Here is a 26877-nt window from a genome sequence, read left to right on the forward strand (position 1 = left end):
ATACAGATTTGTTATTTAATGCGTAGAATTGAAAATGATTCTCATGGTTTTGTTCCATTGTTCACGTATTTGCATTATAATTAGTGAAATTAGAGAAATGGCGACATATTTCTATAGATCAGTTCGGTTCGAAATGATAATTCTCATTACGTTAATTACAGAGATCAATTAGACAACAACACATGATTCATTTCATGTTTATTTTCATTGGGTACTTTCTTCATATCCCAGTACAATTATAGCTACATATATGATACACATACCGGTATACTAATTTTCTCGCTAATCATATAACCGCTACAGACAGGCCATACCTTTATCACCGAAGTGGTATTTTTAGTCATTTGACGGCTTCATTTAGTAAGCAGTGCTCGTGCTACGTGGTTAGCCTTTTTAACCGTTAGAAACAAATCTACCAACACGCACAACAAAACGCAAGTTACTAATATTATTAGACCTTAATATAGCAATTTCCTACTCAGCAGTTTTTACTCTATCACCCCATTTCCATAGATTTTTAGATCGATCTATCCCTGTGGGGAGTCTCACTAGATTACTGTCAGCTTGGCCGGCTTAAGCGTCTGTCCCGCCTACTAAAAGCTGTAAGGGGGTAATTAACTATGGTGCCCGCTCGGCTGACTGCAATTTAGCGTGAACCCCCAGGGAGTTAAGTCGATCTAAAACTTAATCTTTAGATCGATCTAAATCTTTGGGAAAGCACCTTATCACCCAGGTTTACATAAAACAATGGAAAAGAGAGCACGAAGTTGGCTGACATTCGTCTAGAACGCATAAGCCAATTGACAGAACAGTGGGAATTAACTACAAAGAGCTAGCTCATTAAAAGTTCCAAAGAAGCAGAATTACCAGTAATTTTCGAATGACACCAAAAGTATCGAGGTGGTGCTTCCATAAATATGGCACGACCCACTTGAAGGCGTGTCGAGCTTTAATTGCTCTGCCCTGCTGGAACGGCACACGTGGGAGGCGGGAATCCATTGTCAAGCGTACGCCATATTTGATCCGCAGTCTAGTTAGCCCGAGGATCAACTTAGTTGCGAATGCAGCCAAAGATGACCAGCAATAGATGCAACGATTCTGTGTCCTGTCACTGTAAGTTATGGAGTACCAAAGAGGGTTGAGGATGGGGCAGATTTCAAAAATACTAAAACACATGGCAGCTGAAAGCTAAGTTGATACGTGCACATAAACATCAAGGAAACGCATCTATTCCCGATCACCACACGGGGTTTAACATTTAACGAATAAGGAATACAATTAACGTATAACAAGTTACATAAGTAGCACTAATGCATACTGGTACACACATGGTTCGAATTCCAATGTTCCTCTAAAACTGAGGTATATCCTGCCTTGACATCATTTATATCATGCATATTCTGTGTATGAAATATTAGTACACCATCGTAATACCACATTCAATGAGGAGGTCATCTTTTAACTGCTATAATAAAGTGAAATGCAATATTTGCCCAGAATAGCTGCCAAAACATAAACAAAACGAAATCAAGACAATCGCAAACGGCGATTTATAAATAAATAAATAAATAAATAAATAAATAAATAAATAAATAAATAGATCACTGGAATTCCTCCTTTTCTGTGTAAATAATACACTATCGTAATACCACATTTAACAAAAAGGTCCGCTTTAAACTACTATATTGAAATGAAATGCAATATTTGCCCAGAATAGCTGCCTTTACATAAACATAACGAAATAAAAACAATCGGAAACGTTCGGTAAAGAAAAAATAAATAGATAATCATCATAGTTAAAATGTCTCTATGTAATCATCCTTTCTCGACATCTCAGACACTTTTTCCACCCTATTTAATTGTCAGTTTATTCATATGATGAAAGACTTCGACCCTATAGCGCACAGGGCGGGTGTTATCAAATGCATAAATATGTTCGTGTTAGCAACATCATTATTTTTAACTGAAACAGTCCAACTGACGTCACACCAAGCGCCTTACGTGTCTTTTATTCGCACGTAAACCAATTAAGTCTTCTTTTTAATAAAGATTTAAGCAACTTAGACATTTCATTTGAAGGATTCCGCCGTCTCTCTCCCCTCCTCTCTCTCACTCTAATGTGTGTGTGTGTGTGTGTGTGTGTGTGTGCGCGTGTGTAAATACTGGCTCTATGTGCTTGGGGTCTCTAGGAGGAAATCCCGGCGTTCTACCAGCCACACCCCGCCTTCCTCCCCCATCGCACTGTCAAGGTTGTTACGGCTGAGCAGAGCGTTCTCGAAGCTTTCCAGAGGATTGAGCGAGCCCTGGAAAATAGAAAGGCAGTAAACGTTACTTAACATTTTGAGCATATTGTACATGTACGATTATTTCATTAAATTGCAAACAGTGAAAAAAGAAATTAAAATTGCCTATGATTCTGAACTGTCATTTTCTTTCAGCCGGGCCGTCTGGATAAGATAAGTTCATCACAAATCTTTCAGATTCTACTTATCTTTACATCTTTCTAAACAGTGTGCTATTTTATAAGGAGTGTTTTTGTTTTAAGAACAGAAAGGGCCGAAATGGGGCATTTCGAATAAGGCCGATTCAAGATCACTGGAAATACAACATGGGGCTGTTTTAGGGGGCATTCAGAATGTGCTTGGTCGACCTAACTCTACGGGGACTCTCGCTGAATGCAATCAGAATAACAGACCACCTTCCTGGCGCTGAGAAGAATACATCTAAGATGGTGAGTATATGAATATGTCGGAAACAACAGGAGTGTCAGTCTGTTAATCTGATTGCATTCAGCGAGAGTATAGGTGGGGTTAGTGCGAATTAGCTAGGTCAACATAACACATTGTGAACGGCCCTTGAGTCAGCAATGTACGTACTCGAACTGGGTCCGATCCTCGGCATTTCTCGTAATCTAGCGTTACCCCTTCCTGTAGAAGCGGGGAATAATCGGCCTGCTTTCTTGTCGCAAATAACAACAGAACATCTCTCCCACACTGGGGTTCTTCTTGGTCGGGATCCGGGGCGACAAAATTGCGCAGAGCGCCTTCCGGTATGTACAGTCTGAAGATTTCTTCGTCCGTTTTTCCCGGGCCTATTTCGATTGTTCTTCCCTGTTTTGTTAAAAAGAAGAGAAAATTAATCAGATAGTCCTTGCTTTTAAATTTTTTAAAAATTCCTTCAAAGACCACAGCGAAATTCATTTATGTTTTTATCCAACAGCTTTAAGTACACTCAAAGTGTTCTGTATAAAAATTATAGTCCAAGGGCACTGCCGGAACACCATTCTCCGGCATTTTCTTTTTGTCGCTGAAGAAAGGTAGCGTGTGCCCCTCTCAGGAAAGACTCAAAAATATATACAAACATCATTAAAGTATTTCATATTATTCTCAAACTGAAGTCTCTTCTGTTTACGACAAAAAAGCATATACATGTAACTTTAACAACATATTTTGGATATTCTGTAAAAAAATCGGGTATCTTCTGTCAAAGTTAAATAAATAAATAAATAAATAAATAAATAAATGGATCGCGGTGAACTTGCCTCTCTGTTAGGCAGGAATGGGTCACTGATTGAACCGTCCACACCAAAGAGTAAAACACACACGTGGATAGGGAAATCTTCGCGGTTTTCAACCTGGAAAACAATGGCGTCTCCCGACCCGGGTGTGACCTCTTTCACATTCCCCTTTGCATCGTAAGCTACCTTGTGGGCCTTCAGTCTAGGAGGTTCGGCACATACGCCTTTAATGTAAAATTCACAATACATTAAAATCAAGGTAATACAAATAAAAATGAATCAAAAATAATAACAGTGCGCAATCTTGCATAAGATCAGGTCCCAGTTTCACAAACACACACACACACACACTCAAAAAAAAAAAAAAAAAAAAAAAAAAAAAATTAAGTCTGTTCCATGGCTTAGTTAACTAGGGTCAACATTAGAGTGCTGTAACATTGTTCCTGATAGGGTAAGATGTGCACATGTAACCATGTAACGTTGGTAATTAAGTTCTTAACCGGGGAACCCCTGACTTAAGTGTTGTTTTTTTTGTTGTTTGTTTGTTTTTTGTGAAACCGGGGGCAAACTGCGCATTTCCTTGTTATACCCATATCATATTCATTATTGACTATAGAAGGCAGAGAACAAAATAAGTTTAATCTGGATGATAACTGACAACAATACTAAAATCTTGTGATGAAAATACAGTAATAAAAATGTATTATCTTGGCATAGTTACAAATTGTAAAGCTAAAAGGATTTTTTTAATCACGCAAGAAACGATATAAAACTGTGACTATACAATAGGAGCAATAAAAAACAAAACTGGTCCAGGACCAATAACAAAAAACTGAGATGTAAACCCCTTAAGCCCCCTTTACACTGGACGGCGTCCTTTCTGCGTCCCGCAGTACGACTCAGTTTGAGAGTAAAAGAAATTAATACTTAACGTGCCGACAACTGGCCGGTCATTGAGCTTTTACTCTGCAACCAAGGCGATGCTTGTCCCTACTTTCTACGACCACAGTGATGCCAGTTTCGTGGTCTCACAAAGGACGCAGAAAGGACGGCGTCCAGTGTAAAGGGAATTTCAATAAAAGTCGAGGACAATCGAAGGATCCAGTTTTACCTTGATAAAGCTCAGGCTCTTCAGTCAAAGCTCGCTGAATCTTAGCCGTCTTGTCAGCGGCCCGGTACGGGGTCACACTGGAGATTCTCTTGCAGTGGAAACGCACGTTCAGCATCATACCGCCGTTGCTGTGGTGCTGCTTCAGCGCCATCTCGTACCGGCACACCTTAGCCAGGTTCACGGCAAGGACCGTTCCTGACGTGGTCTCGTCAGCGCTGACGGGAGGAATTAATGACTTGCCAGAACGCCGGGTGAACCAGTGGGGTGAGCTGAATGTTTATTATCAAATGTAAACATAAGTACAAATTCTTAAAAAAAAAAAAAAAAAAAATGTACAAGCACAATGGAGACTGGAGGAATTACTCCAAACTTGGGCATATTATGTCCATGCTCCAAATAACAAAACTTTACAAAATTATTTATAAAATTCTAAAACCTCGATTATGTCAATTAAACTGCAAATGTCTTGCACATTTGAGGAGAAAATCAGAGAGAGAGAGAGAGAGAGAGAGAGGTGGACTTACCCCTTATAGTCCTCTTTGGTTATAACAATGAGGTCTGCAAACTTGTTCGTTTTTGTCTCTTTCTTGTCTTCATATGGTCGCATTTTAAACAGTTTCTGCGCCTCTAGATGCGTCTTTATATCCTTCGATTCGTCGTCTCCTGCTCTGATGGTCACGTGATACCGCGGGTGGCTCCCCTTGTGGAGAACACACAAGCAGGACCTCTGTGAAAAAATACCGCATTTCCATTTGATTTGTATTGATCATTAAATGCATGTTAATTCTGAACATTATGATGATAAGTTCGATAAAAATAGCATTGTGGGGATAAATCTTATACCCAAAGACGTCGAACACGCATTTGCGACCCAACCCTTCTTATGAAGTAAACCAAAACGAAAAATAAGACACAGTTCAAGATACATTTCAACCGAAGCCATGGCCCATTCATAGTGAAAAAGATTTTCAAATATGAAAAAAAGTATGAACTTTAATTTCATGCTTTATGTTCTGATGAGGGCGTTTCATACACTGGAGCCCAAAAGGTTTGCGCACCATTCCATATTTGTAAATTTCGCATAAATCAGAACTACTTCGTATATTTTAGTTTTTGCTTTAAAAATAACAATCAAAAAGTGTATCGACTGCTTAGGACAACAGCGTAGCTAGATATGGTTTACCTCCAAGCCTTATCTCCACTGTAATAGTACATCTACCGGTAAGACCTACCCAAGCATTCAAGTATATCCCAAACAAAGTCTACAAGGCAGCAATGTATAGATATAATACTATTACTATATGATTAGTTAATCTATAAATATACAGATCAAATCACTTCAGTCCTCACCTCAATGGGTTTATGCTCAGAGCGCTCTATAACGTATCCCCGAGTTGTGTCCAAGTCTATATCGTAATCACTGATATCAACACGTCCGCACCAGAGCGGGCTCTCTTTCCCAAGTTTTGTGGCCACGTCCAGGTTTGTAGTTGGTGCAAATATATCGTACTGTCCACTGTGTAGGAGCTGTAACTGACCAGCGCCTATGGTCACTCTGTCGTCGTTGGCGGACATCAATTCGTAGCATTGGGTAGGTGACTGGTCAACTGGCGGGAAGAGAGAACGATATTATAAATTATCTTTTCAAAAATAAAGTAGTATTTTTTTCTTCAATCAACTGCTAATATTAAAATTGTTAACCTCCAATATTTCTATGGCTGGGTACCCATACCTAGATCGATCTAACAGGTTCGATCCATCTCCAAGGGGTTTCTCGCTAAATTGCTTGCAGCTTCAGCAGCTTAGATAACTGAGACGCCTACTGAAGCTGCTAAACGATAATCAATTACCCCCTTGCAGCTTCAGTAGGCGTGACAGACATCTAAACCGCTTAAGTTGATTGTAATTTAGCGAGAATCCCCTTGGAGATAGATCGATCTACAGTTAGTACGATAGGGTCTGGGAATGGTCCCTATGTTTGTCTAGAACGTCTTCAGCAGGGAATGAGGCTACCCAGGTGAATAGCCTCCATCCAGAATATACACCCCATTTACTGCTTTAATAAAAGGCGGGTAAAATAGAGTGATTTGTTGGTACAGAATGAAAATGTCTCTTACCGTGCGTTTTCCCAAAGAGCGTCATGTTCCCAGCGCCCTCTAGCTGTGGCGTTTGATTGGCTCGGTTTGTTCGCTCCAGCTCGCGTAAGACGAGTCTGAATATTATTCATAAATATATCAAAAGGGACTTATTAAGACGAGATATCTTAAACCAGTAATATATGAGAAATTCATAACAGTTACATGAGTAACAAAGATTTTCTTCGTCTGACATGTTTAAGAAAATGTCCATACACAAAACCCTATACCTGAACCGGTAGATACAAAAAAGAACGATAATTAACACGGCACTCCATTTCAACAAAACCATAACATCATAATCTTAATAAAATGTCACAGAAATGAGCAGATACTTTGTAAAAGTTAATGCAAAGACGAGTGCCATTATTTGGCAGGCAAATTTTTAGGTACCTGTACAAAGTCTTCATCGTCAGCTCCTCCGGTCGTTTCACCTCCTTAATCACGCGTCGCATACAACTCGTTAAGAGACCGTGATTCAGCCCGTCCGCTCTATCTTTCACTTCATACGCCACCTCCAGGTGAGACGCTGCCGCCAAGTGGACAAAGTGACTGGCCTTTGAGGGGGACCAGCCCTTCGGACTAATGCGCTTGACCGGGGCGTCGTTTCCCCGATATTTAGGGGTGGTATCCTCCGTGGCGTTGGGGTTGATGTTTGCCTTGGCCGCTGCCATGAGGTCGTCAAATGTTATCTGTGTTGTGAGAGGAAAGAAAGTTATAAAATTAAACGCAAATAAAGAGAGAGAGAGAGAGAGAGAGAGAGAGAAAGAGAGAGAGAATTGAAACGCCACCTTCAATTGTTGATCTGTCTCACTGGCATTCGTCCCTATATACAATTCAATATAACTTCTCAGTGAAAATAATTTTAAACCATAAAAATACGAATAAATAAGATGGTGCAAGGTAGAGAGAAACCCAGAATTTCGCTGCTAGTCACGTAGTAACGGTAACGTACTGCTGAATTTTTAAATTCATTTTAATGAATTTATATTAAAATATAAAGATATAAAAAGTCATCATTTTCAAATTTCTAATGTTAAAATGAAAAAAGGCAATTATCTAGATATCTAGATATACAGATATTCATTTAACAGATGCTACATGTTAAAATCTCACCTGTCTTTCACCAACAGGCTGAAATGGACTATCGCCGTGATCGAACCCTCGGTAAATCCTCCCCGAGTGGCAGCAGTCGAACACCATGAAAACGTACACATTCCGCTCCGACAACGCGTTCAGGAACGGTCTCAGGTCGTCCCCAGTGATGACGAATTTCTCCGGGGAGTTTTGAAGACCCTAAAAATATAAAGAAAAGTTACAAAGTCTCTCTCTCTCTCTCTCTCTCTCTCTCAGGCTATATATATACTTTGGTATACAGAGACAAAGATGTTGGATTTCTTTAAAAATTATCTGCGCCTTTCCAATTTTCATTTCGTAATAAACAAATAATACACCTACATCCACTGTGGGAACATCCGCCGTAACCAAGCCCTCATCCCACTCGCCTTCTACTTGCATCCCGTGGCCGGCGTAGAAGAGGAAAAACACGCTACGTGGCTGAATATTCTGCACTATATCGTGCATCGACTGAAGGATATTTTCTTTGGTGGCTGCATGCTTCTCTAATATCTGAAGATATAGCGTTGGTTTTATAGATTAACACCGTCGAGAAATTTGGAGGTCATGAGAATTTCAATGCCAACAATTTTTACTGTTTAAATTGAACTTAGCTTAAAATTGAAAAACTGAAAGTTTTTCAGACGGCATACATGTATACTGCTTCTCATCCTTTTCTGCCAATTTTAAAGCTAAAAGCATCTTGTTATACGTCACGCTTCTTTTTTAACCACACACAAAAACAAAATATTAAAAGGCTATTCATAAACCAATAGACAAGTCAGAATACGTACATGAATCTTTCTAAAGTTGAACGGGGGCTGCTGTATGATCTCTCTGATAGTATTGATGTCATTCTCTACTCCAGGCAGCTGCTTGTTCACCGGAAGGAAGGGATAAGTCGGCCCTATCAGCAGCGCAGTGCCTGAAAAAAAAAAATTAGCCCAAGCCACTATTGCGTCACATACCACATGACCTAGATTTCTCGTTTCAAGGATATAAAAAGACGATAATGATATATCCATAATATGAGATGATTTATTTCCCAAAAGTACAGGTGCCTTATACAGATGCAAACATGGATAATTAAGGACAATGGCTCATGTATTTTTCAATCAAATCTTTTCTATTTAATTTCTATTTAATCTATTTAATTTTTAAATTAAAATTATATTTTGAGGTTAGCACTTTAATGTTCCCTAGACAAATGGCGCTGTAAGTCTCTGACCCGATTTCATAGAAGAAAAAAAACTTAAGTCAGTTTCCCTGGTTAAGAACTTTTAAAATTACCAACGTTAGTAACTTACATTGTCACATCTTTCCCTATCAGGATCAGTGTAACAGCACTCTCAAGGAAATCCTAGTCAAGTAAACCAGGAAAATAACGTTTTTTTTTTCTTTTTTTTTTTTTGTGCGACTGGGGCTTCGCCGTGCGAAGAAAAATAGTCACATTTTAAAGGTTTGATTAATAAAAATCTACTTACGCCGTACGTCCGGTGGCCGTCGTTCACTTTGGTTTATGGCCTGCATTAGGAGTTGCTAAAAAATAACACGTAAAAAGAAAGACGATTAAAAAGGAAATAAAGACAAAAAATAAAGATAATTTAATTTTTAGGGGATAATCAACATTCTTAGGCCCGCTCGATACATAACGATACCTGCAGCTGAGCCATCATTCAGGTGCATAGGACTCAAAGCATGAAACTAAAATTATGCCATCGCGGCAAAACCTGATGTACATTGGTAGACTTTCGCTGAGAAATCGCCCTCAAATATTCTGCCATACCCAGGGGGGGGGGGGGGTAGGGGGAGGCACAGCCTGTCTCACATCTGGGAGGGTGTAATTGTGAACAGTTCAATACTGATATAGGTCTTCGAGTACAATAACGTCTTGTACACATATCAGATTTGGGACATCAAGTGTGTAGTAGGGAGGAAGCAGTGAGAAAGGAATTTGGGGGGGGGGGGGGGGGGAGTTTACATCGGCCTTGCCATTGCGAAGAAAACGAAACGTGAACCTGTCACCGACCCCGTAGACTTTATAGTCTACTTGAGAGTATGTTTCCTTCATTTGGGAAAGGAACTGGCGGAAGTGTATGTGTGTGTGGGTTCGTGCGTGTGACTTGCATGTTTGTGCGTTTGTGTGTATGTGTGTGTTTTTATTTAATTTTAGGTAGGTGGCTTAAGAACAACACTTGAAGTCCACCAATATCCTCAACAAAAATCTAAGTTAACAACTGCCGATAGTTTATACAATATACAGCACTTCCATCATTTCTACGATCATGATTATGTCACCTTCATCAGCAATTAAAATGAGTCTATGTCAACAGCGTATATAATTTCTACAATAAACTGTGACGTCCACCGCTCGCACCAAACTCTGAACTGAGTCCCTCACATACATTCACTGAGAAGCTCAGAGTTAAATATAGATTTATATATAGATTCATTTTAAAGGGCTCATTCCCATTGAAGTCATCGGTCTACGTACATCGATGGCTTGGTAGGCAAACTCGCTGAAATCAAAGACCAAAATAACCATTAAATGAGGCCATTACGAACCTGATCTTACCACGAAACGCCCGCACATAGAGTTGTATCTAAGCAGTGCTTCTCCCTCCACTTGATACAAGGAAGTGAGGTTAAGTTCCGTCAAAAAATATGCAGGGAATTTTATCAGCAATCCGTGTGTCAGAAGGGGATTCCCCTATTGATTGCTATAAATATCGGGCGTAGATCATCTGACTTCTTTATTTTTGTCTTATATAGGGGTATTCTATCGCTATTATCTTGTCTTTGAAATATATAACAACCAGAAAGACAGGCTCTGTAAGTTTCTTTTTCATATGATCCATTAAACATATGTCATTTTCATGTTTAACAAAACGATCAAAGCTAGGGCATTCTAACAACCAGAGACATTACGACACTGACTCAAGAAATTTCCCCACCTACTTAAGGACTTACGAAAAACTTCCGCATCCAAAAATAACATTATAGGGATTTCCACCGTTTCATATCGATGTATTTATAACCTGTGGGAATTCCCAGCCATGAGAAATATCAGGAATACAATATACGTGTAAAAAAAACCTGGAATGATTCACTTATTCGCCCACAGAGTGAGGGCGTTTCTTATTACTAATATTAAATTGTGCGACATCCTCAGTTAAATAAATAGCATAAAGAGATTGTTAATTAAGGAAATAAAAAGGCAATACAAATCGAAATATCTTGCTCTTTCTGGGTACATGCAAAATCCTCTTCTTTTATGTGATGAAAATTTTGCCAATTTAAATCATAACCAAAATACTCACGAAGTGGTCAACTTCGTCGATCTCTCCCGTAGCAATATCAATTTCCGTAATAGGTGTTTGGGTCCCAGAAATATCCCGCACGGCCTGAATAGAAAAAAAAGGTACGCAAAATTACAGCCTAGTACGCACTGATACGCATAAATACAAATAAATACGCATTAAACAGGAATAACACACATTTAAATTCATAACGTAGAGAAACCGGTACGCATTGATACGCCTTAAGACGCGCATTTCAAATTAATTTTGTGTCACTACCATACATGTAGGGGCGACTACATGTAGGCCTATATTACTACCAATTTGTCTATATAGCCAACTACAGTCATAATCACTGCACCTCATGAAAATGCCACACTGATACTGCAAATATGATATTTTGTCTTGAAGCCAGCATATACTTCCATTTAAACTTTTGGTGAAATTTGCCGCCGTTAATACATACAACAAACGCAAGCAGGAATTTAAATTACAATGAGACGGCTGTAGTTTATTTGAGAAAATTTTACTCCTTTATCATCAAATAAATACAAAATTATCAGATTTTGTTATCAACTTATCAAATATGCAACAAGAGAAAATTACACAGTAACTGTTAAATCTATATTTGATCTTTTTTAAAAACATCAACCCATTCTAGTCATCTCAGCATGCGTGCCACGAAACCCGTGACGTCATGTGACGTAAGCATGATGTCATATTTCGTCATCCACCACCGTAAGTGATTAAAAGGTACGTATGAAGTCAAATATTGTTATACTGTTAGACCACATACAGTACAAGTAAAACACCCCACAACCAACTTCCATAGCCATGAATGAAATCATGAAATCAGTGCAAGTAGTTCACTATTTCCCTTCTTTCTTACTTGTTTTGAGAGTGTGGGAGTATAGTTGCAAAATAGCACAGCAAATAATAAATAAATAAATAATTTTTTTAAAGATCAAAGCCAGAAAGTGAAAAAGAACAGAAGCAAAGGGAATATATCATAATAACACCCAAACCCACAAGGTCTACTAAATCAATAGAGTGTGACTGACAAAGCACATGATCCGTCACCACTCACCAGTTACGTTCGCAACACAGTGTAACACCCATTCCTACTAAAAATGCTCAACCCCTAGTTTGAATAAAAGTATAGCTACAACATCTTATACTTTCTTCAAAAATGGCAAAGGTCTACTGAGACTTTTTTATCATAAAATAATATGTATAAAAATCGAAATGGAATGTCCCAAAAAATCAACTTACACCCGGCCCCGGTATACAAATGCAGTGGTCAGGTAAGTCCTAACAAATATGGAGAAGGTAACATAAACCCACAAGAAAAGGGTATAAAAACATACTGCTATATTTTAATATACTCCAAATACACATGTAGATAATGTTACTGATCTTAAAAAGGGATGGAGGGGGGGGGGGGATATCAGACTCACCTTCTACACAGGTCTGATTATGCATTCTCAGTGTAGTCACGTGACAAAGAGATTACTTCAGTATTGGCCACTACATACAATTACTGACCAATTTCGCCTCCCTTTGATTAAAAATTTCACAACCCTTTCAAAAATGTAGGTGAAACAAGCCAGATAATCCGCGAATATAGAAAAAGGATACCGTTGCAAAGTAGCAGTATAACATATATAGTAGGTTTCGCTTACTCTCTGATAGCACAGGGGCTTCTAGTATCGGTATATTGGTAGTAAACAAAATTGAAGAAGATACAGTAATTTTGCAACAGACCACTAGCGAACCCCGTCGTAAGAGAGTGCTAGTAGGTTTAGCTGTATGTATATAAGAGCACTACCGTACCCGGGATGTGTTATGTGATTCACTTTCAAATGCATAATATTTAGAAGGTGAGTTAAGAACTGGGATTCTGCTGTTCAGCAAAATTATATATGGTAATACATGTTCTATACGTTAGTCTACATGCCATGTTTGAGATATATCGTTAGTGGAATGAGGACTAGTTAATGTATTTACATGCAAACTCAAACCAAAGCATCTTAAAGGGGTGCGGCTTCAGTCGAGCAATAATGAATGCTGGTTAATAAATAAATAAATAAATAAATAAATAAATAAATAAATATTAGCGGAAGATAATGGATTTACCTTGAAACTCAAGGATCGCTACAAAGATAAAATAAAAAACAGTGCTTTGACATAAAAACAATATAAACAGCGCACGTTGACAACACTGGCACTATAAGGACTTAATGAGCGTTTTCTTCGAGTTTGACATCTGTAAGTTTTTCATAGCACAAAACGCATTTGCCCCAGTGGAAATGGCCAGTTGATCAAAATACAACGCAGCCGTCTCAATTTTATATCCACAACTGTATATAAAATAAAGCGCGAGAAAAATAATTTTCCGTCTATACAAACGTATGTCGACAGGTAAAACTGATACCAACAAAACTAAAAAAAATTCTCTACATAAAAAAATGCTGCGAGATGATACATTTTATTGGCGATCGGCTAAAAAGGCCTTATGTACGTAACTTTTACACATTCCGTATTACGAAAAACTTTATTATTCGGAAATAACTATATGAAGGAACAATTTGAACGGAACATATTTATGCAACTACAGTATGAGTAAAGTGTGGGTTGCTACTGCTGCAGGACCGTCACAAAAACATTTTCTAAAAATCTTACTTGTCTAAGTTAAACTAAACACAAGCAACTTTGAATGCAATTAAAATATAGTAATAATGCAAACGAGACTAAGGCGACGGTGGAGGTGTATTTCTTAATCCTATCTCTAAAATCCGACAGGCCGGTGCTCTCTCTCTCTCTCTCTCTCTCACACACACACACACACACGCACGCGCACACACACATATTCACACACAAATATCTAGTGGCGCTCTTTCAGTCGCTTTCTAATCAACATTACAAAACAAGCACGTATATATTAGACCTAAAATCAAAAAGAGACAACACCTTTGTTTCGTAACTCATTTTCTCTCGCTTTCCGAAGCAATTCATTCACTTCAGAATTCCACATCATTTACTGAACCAGTAAGTAAAATGGACCACAGCTTTGGGACACCCTTACCTGCGACAACCTGACGACAGTGTCAAGGAAAGCGTCCGCGTTCTTGGGCAGCAGGAAAACGAGGCTGTGGTCGTTCAGTTTCTCCTCCATCTCTTTATCGAACACCACGTGGACTACAGTGTCGCCTTGCACCGGGATGCACTTGGCACCTTTGTAGAAAAATTAAGATTATTTTAAATAAAAATAATCAGATAGAACAAAATCACAAGAGGCCCGGGAAAATTTTGCAATACCTTTAGTGAACCTAGTGTTAAAAAACAAACACACACAATAAATAAATAAATAGATAGATATACTTACTTTCCGTATGGCAGTTAATTCTAACTCTGGTCAATTCCTCCACGCTGACGGTGGACAGCATGTTGCTGCTGTCAATCAAATGGACGTCGCGTCCCGTCAAAGATAAATACCGATATAGAAGAGTTTCGTGGAGATTCACTGTCTTTGAGTAATAGAGGTCGATTGGTCTCACTGGAATAAAGTAAAGGGCACATTGGAATGATAGGAAATTAGTCGGCAGTGAAAAAAAACACGTAAGGATAAAACTGAGAGAGAGAGAGAGAGAGAGAGAGAGGGAGAGAGAGAGAGAGAGAGAGACTCAAGTTGTAGAAAAACAACATCACGCCTACATAAAGTGGTAACCCTATTGTCCCTCATTTCTACTTCTAGCTTCAATATCTTTGTGTGATATGCTGTTGTTGGTTGATTTTAAAAAGTCGAAATAACTTAATCCTAAATCTCATACATACACTCGAGAACAAAAAAAAAAAAAAAAAAAAAAAAAAAAGATATGTTATTACCCACCATGAAGCCATCCAGAAACTTTCTGCGGATAGACAACTTTCTCGGAATCTTTCAGCCGGATTCGTATTTCCGTTATGAACACACCGTGCACGTTCATCAATTTATTATTATCCACGATCTGGCGGAAAGTAGATAAAGAGCTCATGGGGATAGAATACCTGAAACATTGGACTTAATTTCTAAATTTCGGAATGCTCAAAACCTAGTTTGCCCTACAGAACCAGTAATTCATTTCAAATAATTTTTACGCGTCAGAGTTTACGCTGCAAAATGAGAAATACCATAGAAACATACAGAACAGAAATCAATATCAGAAATTTCATTTTAAATTCTATCGCAAGTCGAAGATTGATGTATAAAAAGACATTACAGGAAACAATGTGCGTACGAACACGCTCATTTACAAAAATAGCAACATACACATACAAACGTTTTGTTTTATGACAAAATAAATTAAAATATATAGAAATAATAAAAAAAATAAATAAATATAATTGAAAGGAAAGAGTAAGGGCCCATTCCGTATTAATCTGTTAATCTGATTGCTTTCAGCGAGAGTCTCCGCGGAGCAGGATCCATCTACGTGGAACGATGGTTTCATTGGGAACAAGCCTTTAACGATCAATTTGTAATTAGTGAGTACTAGCTGTTAAAATTTAAAAGTTTATGCTTCCTGCACCATACTGAGGGGGATATGTATCTTGAATTAGATATGGTTTTAGATAATAAAAACTGATCGAAAAGTGGGCACAAAAATCGATCTTTTACCTGAGTAATAAGGAACCATACTCTATCTGCTCCCAGAGGAAGTCATCCTCGTGAAGACAGAACATGAACCGCAGCGCCCTCTCCAGGTGTTCACGTCTGTCCAGGAAGTTCATCAGGTTACCGCGCATGCGGAATGTGGTCATGAAACGAGGCTGGTCTGTAATTAAAAAAATAATAGTAAATAAATAAACAAATTTAAAAAAACTAAAAAAAACTCATTAACAGTACTTAACTATTTCTTTGAATATGAATATCATTATTACCTTTTGAATAGCCCTTGTATGTTATCTTAATCATATTAAATGTCGGTATCTTATTTAATAACATACATGTATACCAGTAAATATATACAAGTAATTATAAAATCATACATGATTACAAAGAACATATTATAAACAAATCATTTATATCAAAATATGTGCAAAATTGTTTAGGCCACGTATGTAAAGACGAAACTCACGAGAACTGTTTTAAAAATAAAGTATAATCAAATGTAGGTCTTACACTATAGTCTCTTTTCAATAACAGTTGGGTCAAGATCCGTTCAACCTGACACATTCAATTGTGGTATAAATAGAATGAAAAACTAGTATCACGACAACTGGCGATCACAAAAACATCCATTATCGCACAGAAAGGACAGAACTTCTCCAGTTCCCAGCATAAAAGACGTCATTGACATCATACAGTATATTGTACGCCACAGATATCAAAGCCATGAATAACAGTCGTAAGTTCGAATTCTTTAAAAAGAGAGAGAGAGAGAGAGAGAGAGAGAGAGAGAGAGAGAGGGGCGCATAACCGCACCTCTCCCCGATTTTTAACCACGCCAGTCGTGAGCTCAGATTGTTAAAAGAAGGGGGGGGGGACTCATTTAACCTATATGTGTGTACGGCTGAATAAGTCATAAATAATCACGTTGAAGCCCAATGTCAAGTACATATTTTTGCCGTTATCCGTCCAACCCCGTTACTGTTTTTTTTTCCGGATACTCAAATCCCCCACCCACACAACTAAACTTGTTTTCTACTCGATGGGTCAAGCATCTGCCTTAATGTTTCGAAATAGGGGCAAGACACGTATAAAATTAATGCATGAATTCAGAGAACTATGCAAATAATTCTAAAACATCTGGAGGTCACTTCACCTTAATATCGACCCGAACGGTCGGTTTTTCTTTCATACATGTCTGGCATGCATCTCTGAGTGCGGTTAACCTGTTATGAGAGCAAGGGCAAAAGGGGTAAGTTTGAAACCATCAAGGTGAAATGTGAAGGTTCTAAATACATGATTCGTGATGTGTGTAATAGTACGTCAAAGAAAACGCAAAACAAGTTTTGTGGGTATCAGTTTTATCATTTTGCAAAAGAGAACACGGTATGGCTGTGCCACTTTCTATGACAGATCAAAACGGTTCCATTCTCTTGCCCCTCGCCCCCCCCCACTCTTTCTTACATGTTTCTTGTCCTATTGCGGATCGGAAAACGGACGAAATGCTGGTATCTCTCTCTCTCTCTCTCTCTCTCTTGACACACACTCTCTCTCTCACTTACACACACACACACCCAGTCTATCTCTACCCTTTCGCTATTCTTAAAAAATATTTAATTTTTTTATAAATACATTTATCACTGACCACAAACTTACCAGACACGTTCCGATGTTTTCGACGAAACTCCGTCAAGCGAGCGGCAGATGCTTTTTCTTCCACGGACGACAACAGTATCTCCATATTTTCCAGAAGCTTTTTGTGTCCATAGGAAGATTTAACATTCTCCACCAGGGACCGGCCATCTTCTACTTGTGCCGATACCTATATGAGTTGGATTATATTTACACAATTTATCTAATCAATAAGTTCTTGTTTCTTTTTTACTGGTAAAGTGCAACGACAGAAAGCCAAATATTATTATTTTCACTTTATAAGCCGCCTCATAAAGGTGAAAAATGAATGTATATACATAGACAAAACATGCCAAATACCCAAGTAAAAATAAATACCCACATTGAATCAAAGTACAAAGGCATGATCACTTTTATTGCGGCTAAAAAATCAACACATCAGACAACACAATCCAAATATTCATTCTTTGTTTACTTATTCTTCGATGTTTTTCGTTTGAAGGATTGTCTTATAACCATAACACAAAACTTTTAATTTCTGGTTTTAGGCGAGGCGTACCTCTCGAGGGAAGTGGCAGAAAGCTGTCATCCAGTGGACCTCCTCGAGGGTCAGGTCTTTGGTGACATCCTCCAATAGATTTAACTCCTCTTCCTCGGACATTGTCCAAAGAGAAAGGGGGGCAAGTCCACGAAGGTGTCTTAATAGTCTCTTGTGGGGCGAGGTGGTGGTGGTGGGGTGGGGTGGGTTCACGGTCAGTCTCGAGGTCGTGTTCCCGTGCAAAACGGCTCTCAGCTCTGGTGGTCAGCTAAACCTGGATTGTAAAAATTGTGATTGTAAATCGTAAAAGGGCGGGTAACTCAGATATTTTCTCGAGCAAGTGTGTGTGTGTGTGTGTGTGTGTGTGTGTGTGAGAGAGAGAGAGAGAGAGAGAGAGAGAGAGGAAGAGCATGCGTTCACACTGACAAGTGCTAGTACACAGCGGGTATTTACAAGTGTTAGCTACACGGGGCTGATTCCACCATATACATATGCATTCCAAACCATTCTCAGTATCTAAGCTACCTGAAAATGGGGTAGGTAATTTATAGGTACCTAAATACCTGAAAACAAAAGTGCTTAACGCTAACATACTAAACATATACCTATACCGTGTCGGCCATTCGCAAATAGTAATTGACGTCCAGTAAAATTCCCAAATTCTGACTTATTCAACTCAAAGCACGCTACCTTTTAATCCAGCACAGTGTATAACTTGAACGCGATCGGCCAATTTTTTCGATTGACCTCACGAGTTCAATCGATCGATAAAATTCCCCAAAAGAACGAGACTGTTGTTTGATAAACAATGGCTTTTGATATTAATGAATTGGAAACCATCCAAAAAGCGTTGCTCCTAAAATAAGAACTCGTCGCTTTAAAATACCCAACACCGAGTTTTTTTTTTATACCAATACAAATAAAGAAACTAATCGAGCAGTTTGGCCATTCAATTGAAATTTACCAATCGATTACTAGTATGCACGTGTACCACCGTTTGTTTACAAACAATCCACCTCTCTCGCGTTTGGCAAAGGTCCAGTGCATATACTGGCATGTCCCTCTAACACACGCAGTATTACTTAGGCTTCTAACACAAATCACATGCATGTGTGTATTCGATTTTCACTGTCTAAATCTGGGTTATGTACCCTGCATATGCACTGCTAAAGTATATAAATATTCAGAAGATATATAAGCTCGTAATTTATATAATATACTAGAAAAGCACTCCGAGAGCGCAGACCTCCGCCAACGCAGCGATTTTTTTATTATTGATTATTGATTGATTATTGATCCAGATCACCACCAAAAACTAATCATCTCTTCCTTGGCTCACTTTTGACAGTTCCTGAAAATTTTATCAAAATAGGTCCATAACTTTTTGAGTTATGTTGATGGCAAACAAACAGGGGTGAAAACATAACCTCTTTGGCGGAGGTGATGATATTTGATAAATCCAGGTAGACATGACTTCTCTTCTTTCTCTCTCTCTCTCTCTCTCTCTCTCTCTCTCTCTCTCTCACACACACACACACACACACACACACACACACACACCCCTCTGGTGCTCTAACCTTCTAAAACTGCAGTCTCAACGTGAAAGTTCATTCAATTACTTTGTGACTATTCACGAAGTAGGGCATCCGACTGAACAGAGCGTAGATTCATTTAATTTTACACGTAGCACGCACAGATACATGTACCTACACCAAAACATCAATTGTGACTTCAACACGGTGGCGGCTTACTCTTCCCACTGGAAATATGTCACGCAGAACGGTGCTTAACCCTGGTCTACCTGCTTCTGAAACGTGCGGATGCCTTAATGGCACCGTACACTTGTCCGTCCCCTTGAAGTTCAGTGTCACATTGAGGAAGTGGACGTATGCTAAGACCACATTAGTGACGATGTTTGCATAGTGACGTCAGAATATTTTTTACATTATCAGTAATGGTTAGTCTAAACCTTCATTCACCTTACGTGCTTTATATTTGTGTTGCATTTTGAGAGCCATTGATTTTACATATGAAATATCATTATGAAAAATGTTTATTCCATTTTTTTCATTTCTACTTCATCTGCTAAAATGTTCAATTATTATTATAATTATTATCGCAATTTTTAATTTTCATTCCTTATTTTTTTACTGGCGACGCCTTACTAAGTTTTCCTGATATTCCTGACCTAATAGACTTCCAAGTACACACGGGAATGTGGCTTCTTTTCTAACCTCAGCCGATCCCTTATCGGAGACGAAGTAATTCAATTCACATCGTAAGGAATTGAGAGTATTCGTCTTTTAGAACAAACCAGTTCAATAAGGGGGCGTGTCCAGACAAAGCCTGTTCGGACCGAAAATCGGTCTCACTGTCGTCATTACACGCACGACCTAATTACTACTCAAGTCCAAGGTTTGTCAAACTCCGTCCTATTTTTTCGGTCCAAATAAGTTTTTATCTGCACATTGCAATTATATGCGTATTTCCATCGCCATTTAGCAGCCGTGAAAACACAACAAAGCTTACTTGTTGTGGATTAATTCCATCGTTCAAAATATCGGTAGGTGTAAACAGGACAATTGAATCCATACACATCTGTGGCGACAAAAGACCGCTGTTAGAACGGGAATGTCAGTCTAACGTCAGTCTGCATATAAAAGCCCTTTTAACCCTATATTGCTATAACAAACTATCACGATATCGCCCTTCCTTTTGCTTCACCAGCTGTTGGGCCATCAGCTGTCCATACAAACTGTGATGTCCTAGAATTAATATATTCAAATTCCTTGAGCTGTTTTTACACACGTTAAATGTGTCTAGGTTGCAACACACTATGGGTTTTTTAATTGGATGGTGCTTCTTTTTTAAAAGGGGGATTCTTCACGTTGAACAAATATCCCGGTATTTAAAAGGCGTTTCTATATGTGTATGATTCCTTCCCCTTTATTAACAGACTAAACCGTAAAATCAAACAAGCTGCATGAAAAACACGACGTAGTCTGACAACAAGGGAATCCATCAAAATCTGCAGGGAATTTCCACCCTTTCTTCTTTCAACACAAATAACGCCGTTTTTGACCACTATAAATAAATCACTTCTCGCATACATCATTCCTGAACAAAGTCATTGGCATTTATTGATCGGCCTGCTGGATCCAGACAGATATCATTGTAGTGAATAATTTCTGTGGTGCGGGCGAAGCACTAATAAAGCTTGTTCACATAAGTCACATGTTAGATTGGGAGTCCGTCTGAAAACGCGTCGAGACTGAACACTAAGGCCCAGTGGGACTTCTAAATCAGGAAATCGTCTGACGTCGCGAGATAGATCGATAACGAGACCAGTGAATTCAGGATTTTGCCAAGCGGACTGTGTGTGTGTGTGTGTGTGTGTGGGGGGGGGGGGGGGGGGGGGGGGGGGGGGGGGCCGAGAAGGAGGAAGGTAACTTTCCTATAATTTTCCTATAACGCAGGGATAGAAGGTTGCCTGTTTTGTTTCATTTTGCTGCACTTATTTTAACTAAAATATTTCTGCGTTAATTTTATCTAAGGTATTTTAGTATATAGACTTTTTTCTCTCTTTTTCTTGGGGGGGGGGGAGGCATTTACCTCAGAAGCTATGGGGAAGCACGTGACCCTTGCCCCCCCCCCCCCCCCCCCCGCCAACGCCCCTGGGTTGCTTTTCACGCTGCTCTCGCCTCCAATACAAACATACAGGTACCGTAAGTCTAAACTTGAAGATTTGAAGTAAAGATCACATGTACTCTCATCTCTACAAACTTACCCTAGGTAACATCAACATGTATAGGCCTAGTGAAGATGTTTTATCTCCGAACGAGGTACATGTACATGTAAGCATCTACATCCGGTTGCTTTATTCTTAATTTATTGTTATTCTAATGTAAACATTTAGGGGTCAAGAAAGGTGAGGACAATGACTGTTTGGGCGTTGAAAAACAGGGTGCATTATTCTCAATCACTATTCCTGCAATATATTTTAACCACACATGTCTCTAACTGCTATATCTACAGAACTTAATGCTTGTAACAGACGCTATACAGACGCTGTATGTGAGGTCAGAAATGTTCACCCTTGGCTTCAATAAGCTAACTTTCTCATTCTCTCTCTCTCTCTCTGTCTCTCTCTCTCTCTCTCTCCGTTTCTCTTTCCGGCAAACGCTCTCCAACAGCCGAGCACCGTTTTAGTGATATATACAGCCGGTGGTTCTTGAGGTCCATACATCCATACATCTTGAAGATGTGTCAATTATTGACGTACATCTTCATGTTTTGGTTTCCCTCTGTTTCGATTGCACACTGACTCATGGCACAAATTAAAAAGTAAGGTGTATAAAACCTGGTCATTCTGTGTATATGTAGGAGTACCGAGCGTAGCATCAAAAATAGTGTACCGCTATTATCAGTCTTCTGCCCAATCTTCTGGATGAGGTTTTATTACAGGACATGAGCACGTTCAAAACACGTTCATATTGAAGCGTTTTAAATTAATTTTACGCGGGTCCAAACTCTATTATTATGATATTAAGGGCTAAGATCTAAGTGGAACGACGGTTTTAATTAGGAATTTTGATACATGTTAATTGGTACTAAGTGAAGATGGTTACGACATAATATTTATACATTTATCGTAAATGGCGTAAGCCGGAAATGGTCACTTGGATACAAAACTTTGGGACATGAAATATATATTTGCATTAAAGCCAGATGTCGGATTCAAAGTGGTCATGCAAACACAACAAGCTGCTCAATACTGGTACTCTCCAAACTATGATCTCATTTTCGCCAATTTTCAAATACGGTAGATATAGTGCGTATGAAATTATGTTGTGTCTTTTTAACACAAGCCATCGCTAAAGTGAAGCTTATAAAGTCACTCAACAATATTCGCTATTATAATCCGGTATACACATTTTATTAACAGTCCTTAAACACATCAAACGCGTGGCGGTCTATAGGAGTAAATTTTCTTGTTGTTGTACAGGTATGCAATGCCAAAATTCTCCCTCTTCCTTGCACACACACACACACACAACTCTATTTCATTCTTAAAATGGTTTTTCTGTCAGTCTGAATCGAATTGTCGTATTTTTCTCCCGACCTTTCTGCACTCCCATTCATCTCTTCGCACCTGTCTTGTCTGTCTACACCAAAACCCACAGGCATTTTAGCATTGGCAAAAAATTAATGAAAACTTTGTGTAACAGCGCCTGTCAGAATACATGCACATCGTTTTGAAACCAATCACAGTAATGGCACCGTAGTCGGGTTATTGTAGACGTAACTAGCACGATCGAAGTCGATAAATTACTTATCGAAAATGAAAATACTGTGAAGAATTAATATATAAGACCGCACGGACTTATTATTTCGCTATTGTGACGAAAAGTCTATCACCTTCTGTCGTAATTTCAAAAACAATACATTTTTACAATGATATTTTACTATTAAAATGAGTTGAAGAAAAAATGGATCTCATTGAAATGATGTGCTAATGCTCTACCATAAAGTGTTATGTTGTGCAGAAATGCGGTTTATATATACACGTTACCACCGTAGTCACCGTTGTCAGTATAAACTTACCATTGAATAATAATGATGATAATAATATTAAGAGGAAGATAATCAGAAAAGGTCACAGACCAATTGGAATCGGAGTAATTTTCTTCAGTTTAGGCTGTCTAGACGTCTATCGTGTTGCGTGAGTGAACTTTAGAACACAATCCCCTAGTATGTTTTAGGTACGGATGCCATGTACATTGAGGTTATATATACTAAAAGTCTAAATATCTGTCTGATCTATGTGCAAGCATACCTGAGTAACGGAGGCTACAGGGAATTCACCTCTATTGCAGTGTATTGGCAGGCCTCGGAACCTATAACACTACAGCGTTTTCACGATTATCGGAAATACTGGGGTTGCAAATTGGTCAAGTACCTATCTACACTTTGAAAAAAAAAAAAAAAAAAAAAAAAACTAGACCTGACTCTAATCAGTTTTAAATGAATCGTTGAGAAAGGAGACGTTTTTGTTATACGTGTATTTTGTATGTGTAACCACTGTATAACTCCCGGTGTTGAAGGGTCAGCGCTTTTGGGACCGTAGAGTGAGAAAGAGTCACGTTTTATAAATATCTACAATAATAAATAAAATAATAATCTAACTGGGCATTTACCGGCTTACAAGCAAACGCACGCACACATTCACAAACACACGCACATGCGTTATATTTGCCACTGAATATCAATATAGTCCCAAAGTGAAAGGTCACCACCAATTCCCTTTTCAACTCCATCATCGTATACTTCATGGACCGTAATAACGTGCAATATTACAGTTGCATTGCATGGTTAGAAGCATTACGCGTGACCAGATATTACACCCGGTACATGTACATGTAGGCCTATATACTAACTACCTGTACGTTATTCTGCTGCAAACACCCTGATATTGAGATGCCTTTAACAATATTCATAACTAGTAAATTATATAAATGTATGCACGCTGACAATGGAGTTCCCTGGAAAGATTATGAAGACACGCCCACTGCTATGGAGAGAGAGAGAGAGAGAGAGAGAAAACGTGTGTGTGCCCTGAAAATAAGGTGATGAAGAGAGTAAGCTGAGTATTGGAGGGAGCTACCATCAGTGCTCTGACACTCAGGGTGAAAGAGAGAAATATGCAGAGCAGAGGGGGAGAGCCATCGTCAGTAATCGGAAACTTCGGCCCTCCTACTGCACTCTAAGACTATCATAGAACTCCTGTGGGGATTCTTCCATAAGTACATTACTACAATATATGTGTTTTAAATGATCCGTAAATATACCTGTTTTATATGATCAACAATGACCTCCTTAATATCCCCCCTAATTAAACATGTATGCACATCTCTAAACGCTGTGACCTTTTTAAATGTGGGTATTCACATAAATTTTATATAAAGCGAGTATTTCACTATGCCATTAACGCAAACTACAAATAAATACCATACGAGATCGCAGGAAGGGAAAATCATCTTACCAATTTCCACGGTCGATTCAAGAATCAAATGCACTCCTTGGCTGTCTGATCTTTATAAACCAAGGTCACTGAATCCCTTAATACTTCCTCTCTCACACCCCCCACTTCTAGACGATTTCTTCTAAGTGTGTCGCTGTCAACTTTCATCTGCCACGACGTACAACTGAAGCCTTATCATAGCTTACTGGGTTGATGAATAAATGATCGCCGAATTAGTCTAAGTGCAGGTAAACAGTGTGCAAAATGACTGCCTGAGTCAAATTGGTCTGAAGCTTTACCGATCGATATGTTTTCGCCGGCTGCTGCATGCAGCTCGGGTAGTTGTGTATATATGTAATACACAGGTCTATATGTGTGTGTGCCTGCGTCAGCAACTTCTGTGTAGTCGCGTAAATGGCGTAGACGTACATGTTAATGACGAAGTCCTTTTTTTTTAACGTTGTCGTCTCACTGAATCGGTTTGCGGTTTCTGGACGAAAGAACGGTGGCAGTGGTGTTGGGAAGGGAAGGTGGGGGTGCATGTCATGAATACCATTTCATATTCAATTATTGATTCCTTTATGAAAACATTATAATTGCAAAAAATAAAGGATAGGGAGCAACCGATTAGCAACCACATTTATTAATTTTTTCTTAAATGATACATATTAAAAACCGCTGCAAAGGGGCATTTGGCAATGATCAGTAAACATGATACTCTCTCTCTCACTCTCTCTCTCTCTCTCTCTCTCTCTGTGTGTGTGTGTGTGTGTGTGTGTGTGTGTGTGTGTGTACCATTTTGTTTTTTAGAAAGGTTGGGGTGGAGTTACGGAATACATTGAATCTCGCAAGAAGTATAATAAAGTATAAGGCTAAGACCCAGTGTTTATATACAGCTATGTGCATGCGAATAATTTGCAACAATATGTATAATGTTACATTATTTATACATAAAAGGACAGAGCACAGTCACTCAGAAGACGTCGAGTCGAGACAGCATGTTGACAGCACGCCGTGCATGAATGAAAAAAATTATAATAACACGATTCACTGAATCAGGGGCAAATGCATCCGCACATTAGAAGGACTGGGGATATTCTGTTTAAGAGATAAGCACAGATACTCACTTGTTTTACCTTTTACCTTTAGCTAGAACCACACTGATACAGACCACACCGCATGCCTCGTCTGCAGCTTTTTTTCGGGATAATTATGGGATGGAATAGAGTGCTCTTTGTCGCATTTTGGTGTCTCCTCTAACGCAATGACAAACAATCGCGTTAGAAATTCGGCCTGCGGCAATACAGAACTTTTTATGTACAGACACAGATGTGTCTGTACATATAGCCATCATCTGCGTCTGTCGTCGCCGTCGTCGCCGTGCACTTTTACCGATAACACGATAAGTGGAAAACTATTTTACCTTTTGACTTGAAACTTGCAGAACTGATGAATATTCATAATACGCAGGTCAAGTTCGAAAATCAGCATGATCGGGTCACTTTTAGGGATTTTATGCTGTTTTTTCACTTTTTTCAGCATATATGCAGCACCGATAACACGATAAGTGGAAAACCATTTTACCTTTTGACTTGAAACTTACAGAACGGATGAATATTCATAATACGCAGGTCAAGTTCGAAAATCAGCATGATCGGGTCACTTTTAGGGAATTTATGCTGTTTTTTCACTATTTTCAATATAAATGCAACACTGATAACACAATATAAGAAAAACAGATAGGCCAATTGTCATTATACTCACAGGAGTGGTCAATCTTACTAAAACGCAGGTTGAGTTCGAAAATCAGCATAATCGGGCCATTATTTTAGAAGTTATACTGTTTTTTCACATTTCCTC

General features: G+C 38.8%; 1 protein-coding gene across 4 annotated transcripts; it reads right to left on the minus strand.

Moving 5' to 3' along the window:
* Positions 1 to 185: 185 nt before the first annotated feature.
* LOC106155116 (uncharacterized) lies at positions 186 to 25356 on the minus strand. 4 transcript variants are annotated; one of them, XM_087012909.1, is made up of 22 exons: positions 25039 to 25356; positions 18018 to 18270; positions 17483 to 17648; positions 15836 to 15992; positions 15068 to 15225; positions 14564 to 14734; positions 14264 to 14412; positions 13315 to 13332; positions 12451 to 12489; positions 11200 to 11283; positions 9364 to 9418; positions 8674 to 8804; positions 8222 to 8392; positions 7880 to 8059; positions 7157 to 7455; positions 6746 to 6840; positions 5979 to 6235; positions 5153 to 5355; positions 4629 to 4897; positions 3542 to 3741; positions 2877 to 3110; positions 186 to 2303 (listed from the first exon to the last, which is right to left on the minus strand). In XM_087012909.1, the coding sequence occupies exons 2-22, from the start codon at positions 18117 to 18119 to the stop codon at positions 2169 to 2171; spliced, it is 3273 nt and encodes a 1090-aa protein (XP_086869035.1). In that variant the 5' UTR covers positions 18120 to 18270; positions 25039 to 25356; the 3' UTR covers positions 186 to 2168. The 4 variants fall into 4 exon arrangements, with proteins under 4 accessions (XP_086869035.1, XP_086869036.1, XP_013385235.2 ...); XM_087012910.1 differs by lacking the exon at positions 25039 to 25356 and adding an exon at positions 19707 to 19875; XM_013529781.3 differs by lacking the exon at positions 12451 to 12489 and having other exon boundaries at positions 25039 to 25355.
* Between the last annotated feature and the right edge of the window lie 1521 nt (positions 25357 to 26877).

Source organism: Lingula anatina, chromosome 5 (assembly GCF_051362555.1).
Source record: "Lingula anatina isolate TDL-2025a chromosome 5, LinAna3.0, whole genome shotgun sequence".
NCBI classification, from domain to species: Eukaryota; Metazoa; Brachiopoda; class Lingulata; order Lingulida; family Lingulidae; genus Lingula; species Lingula anatina.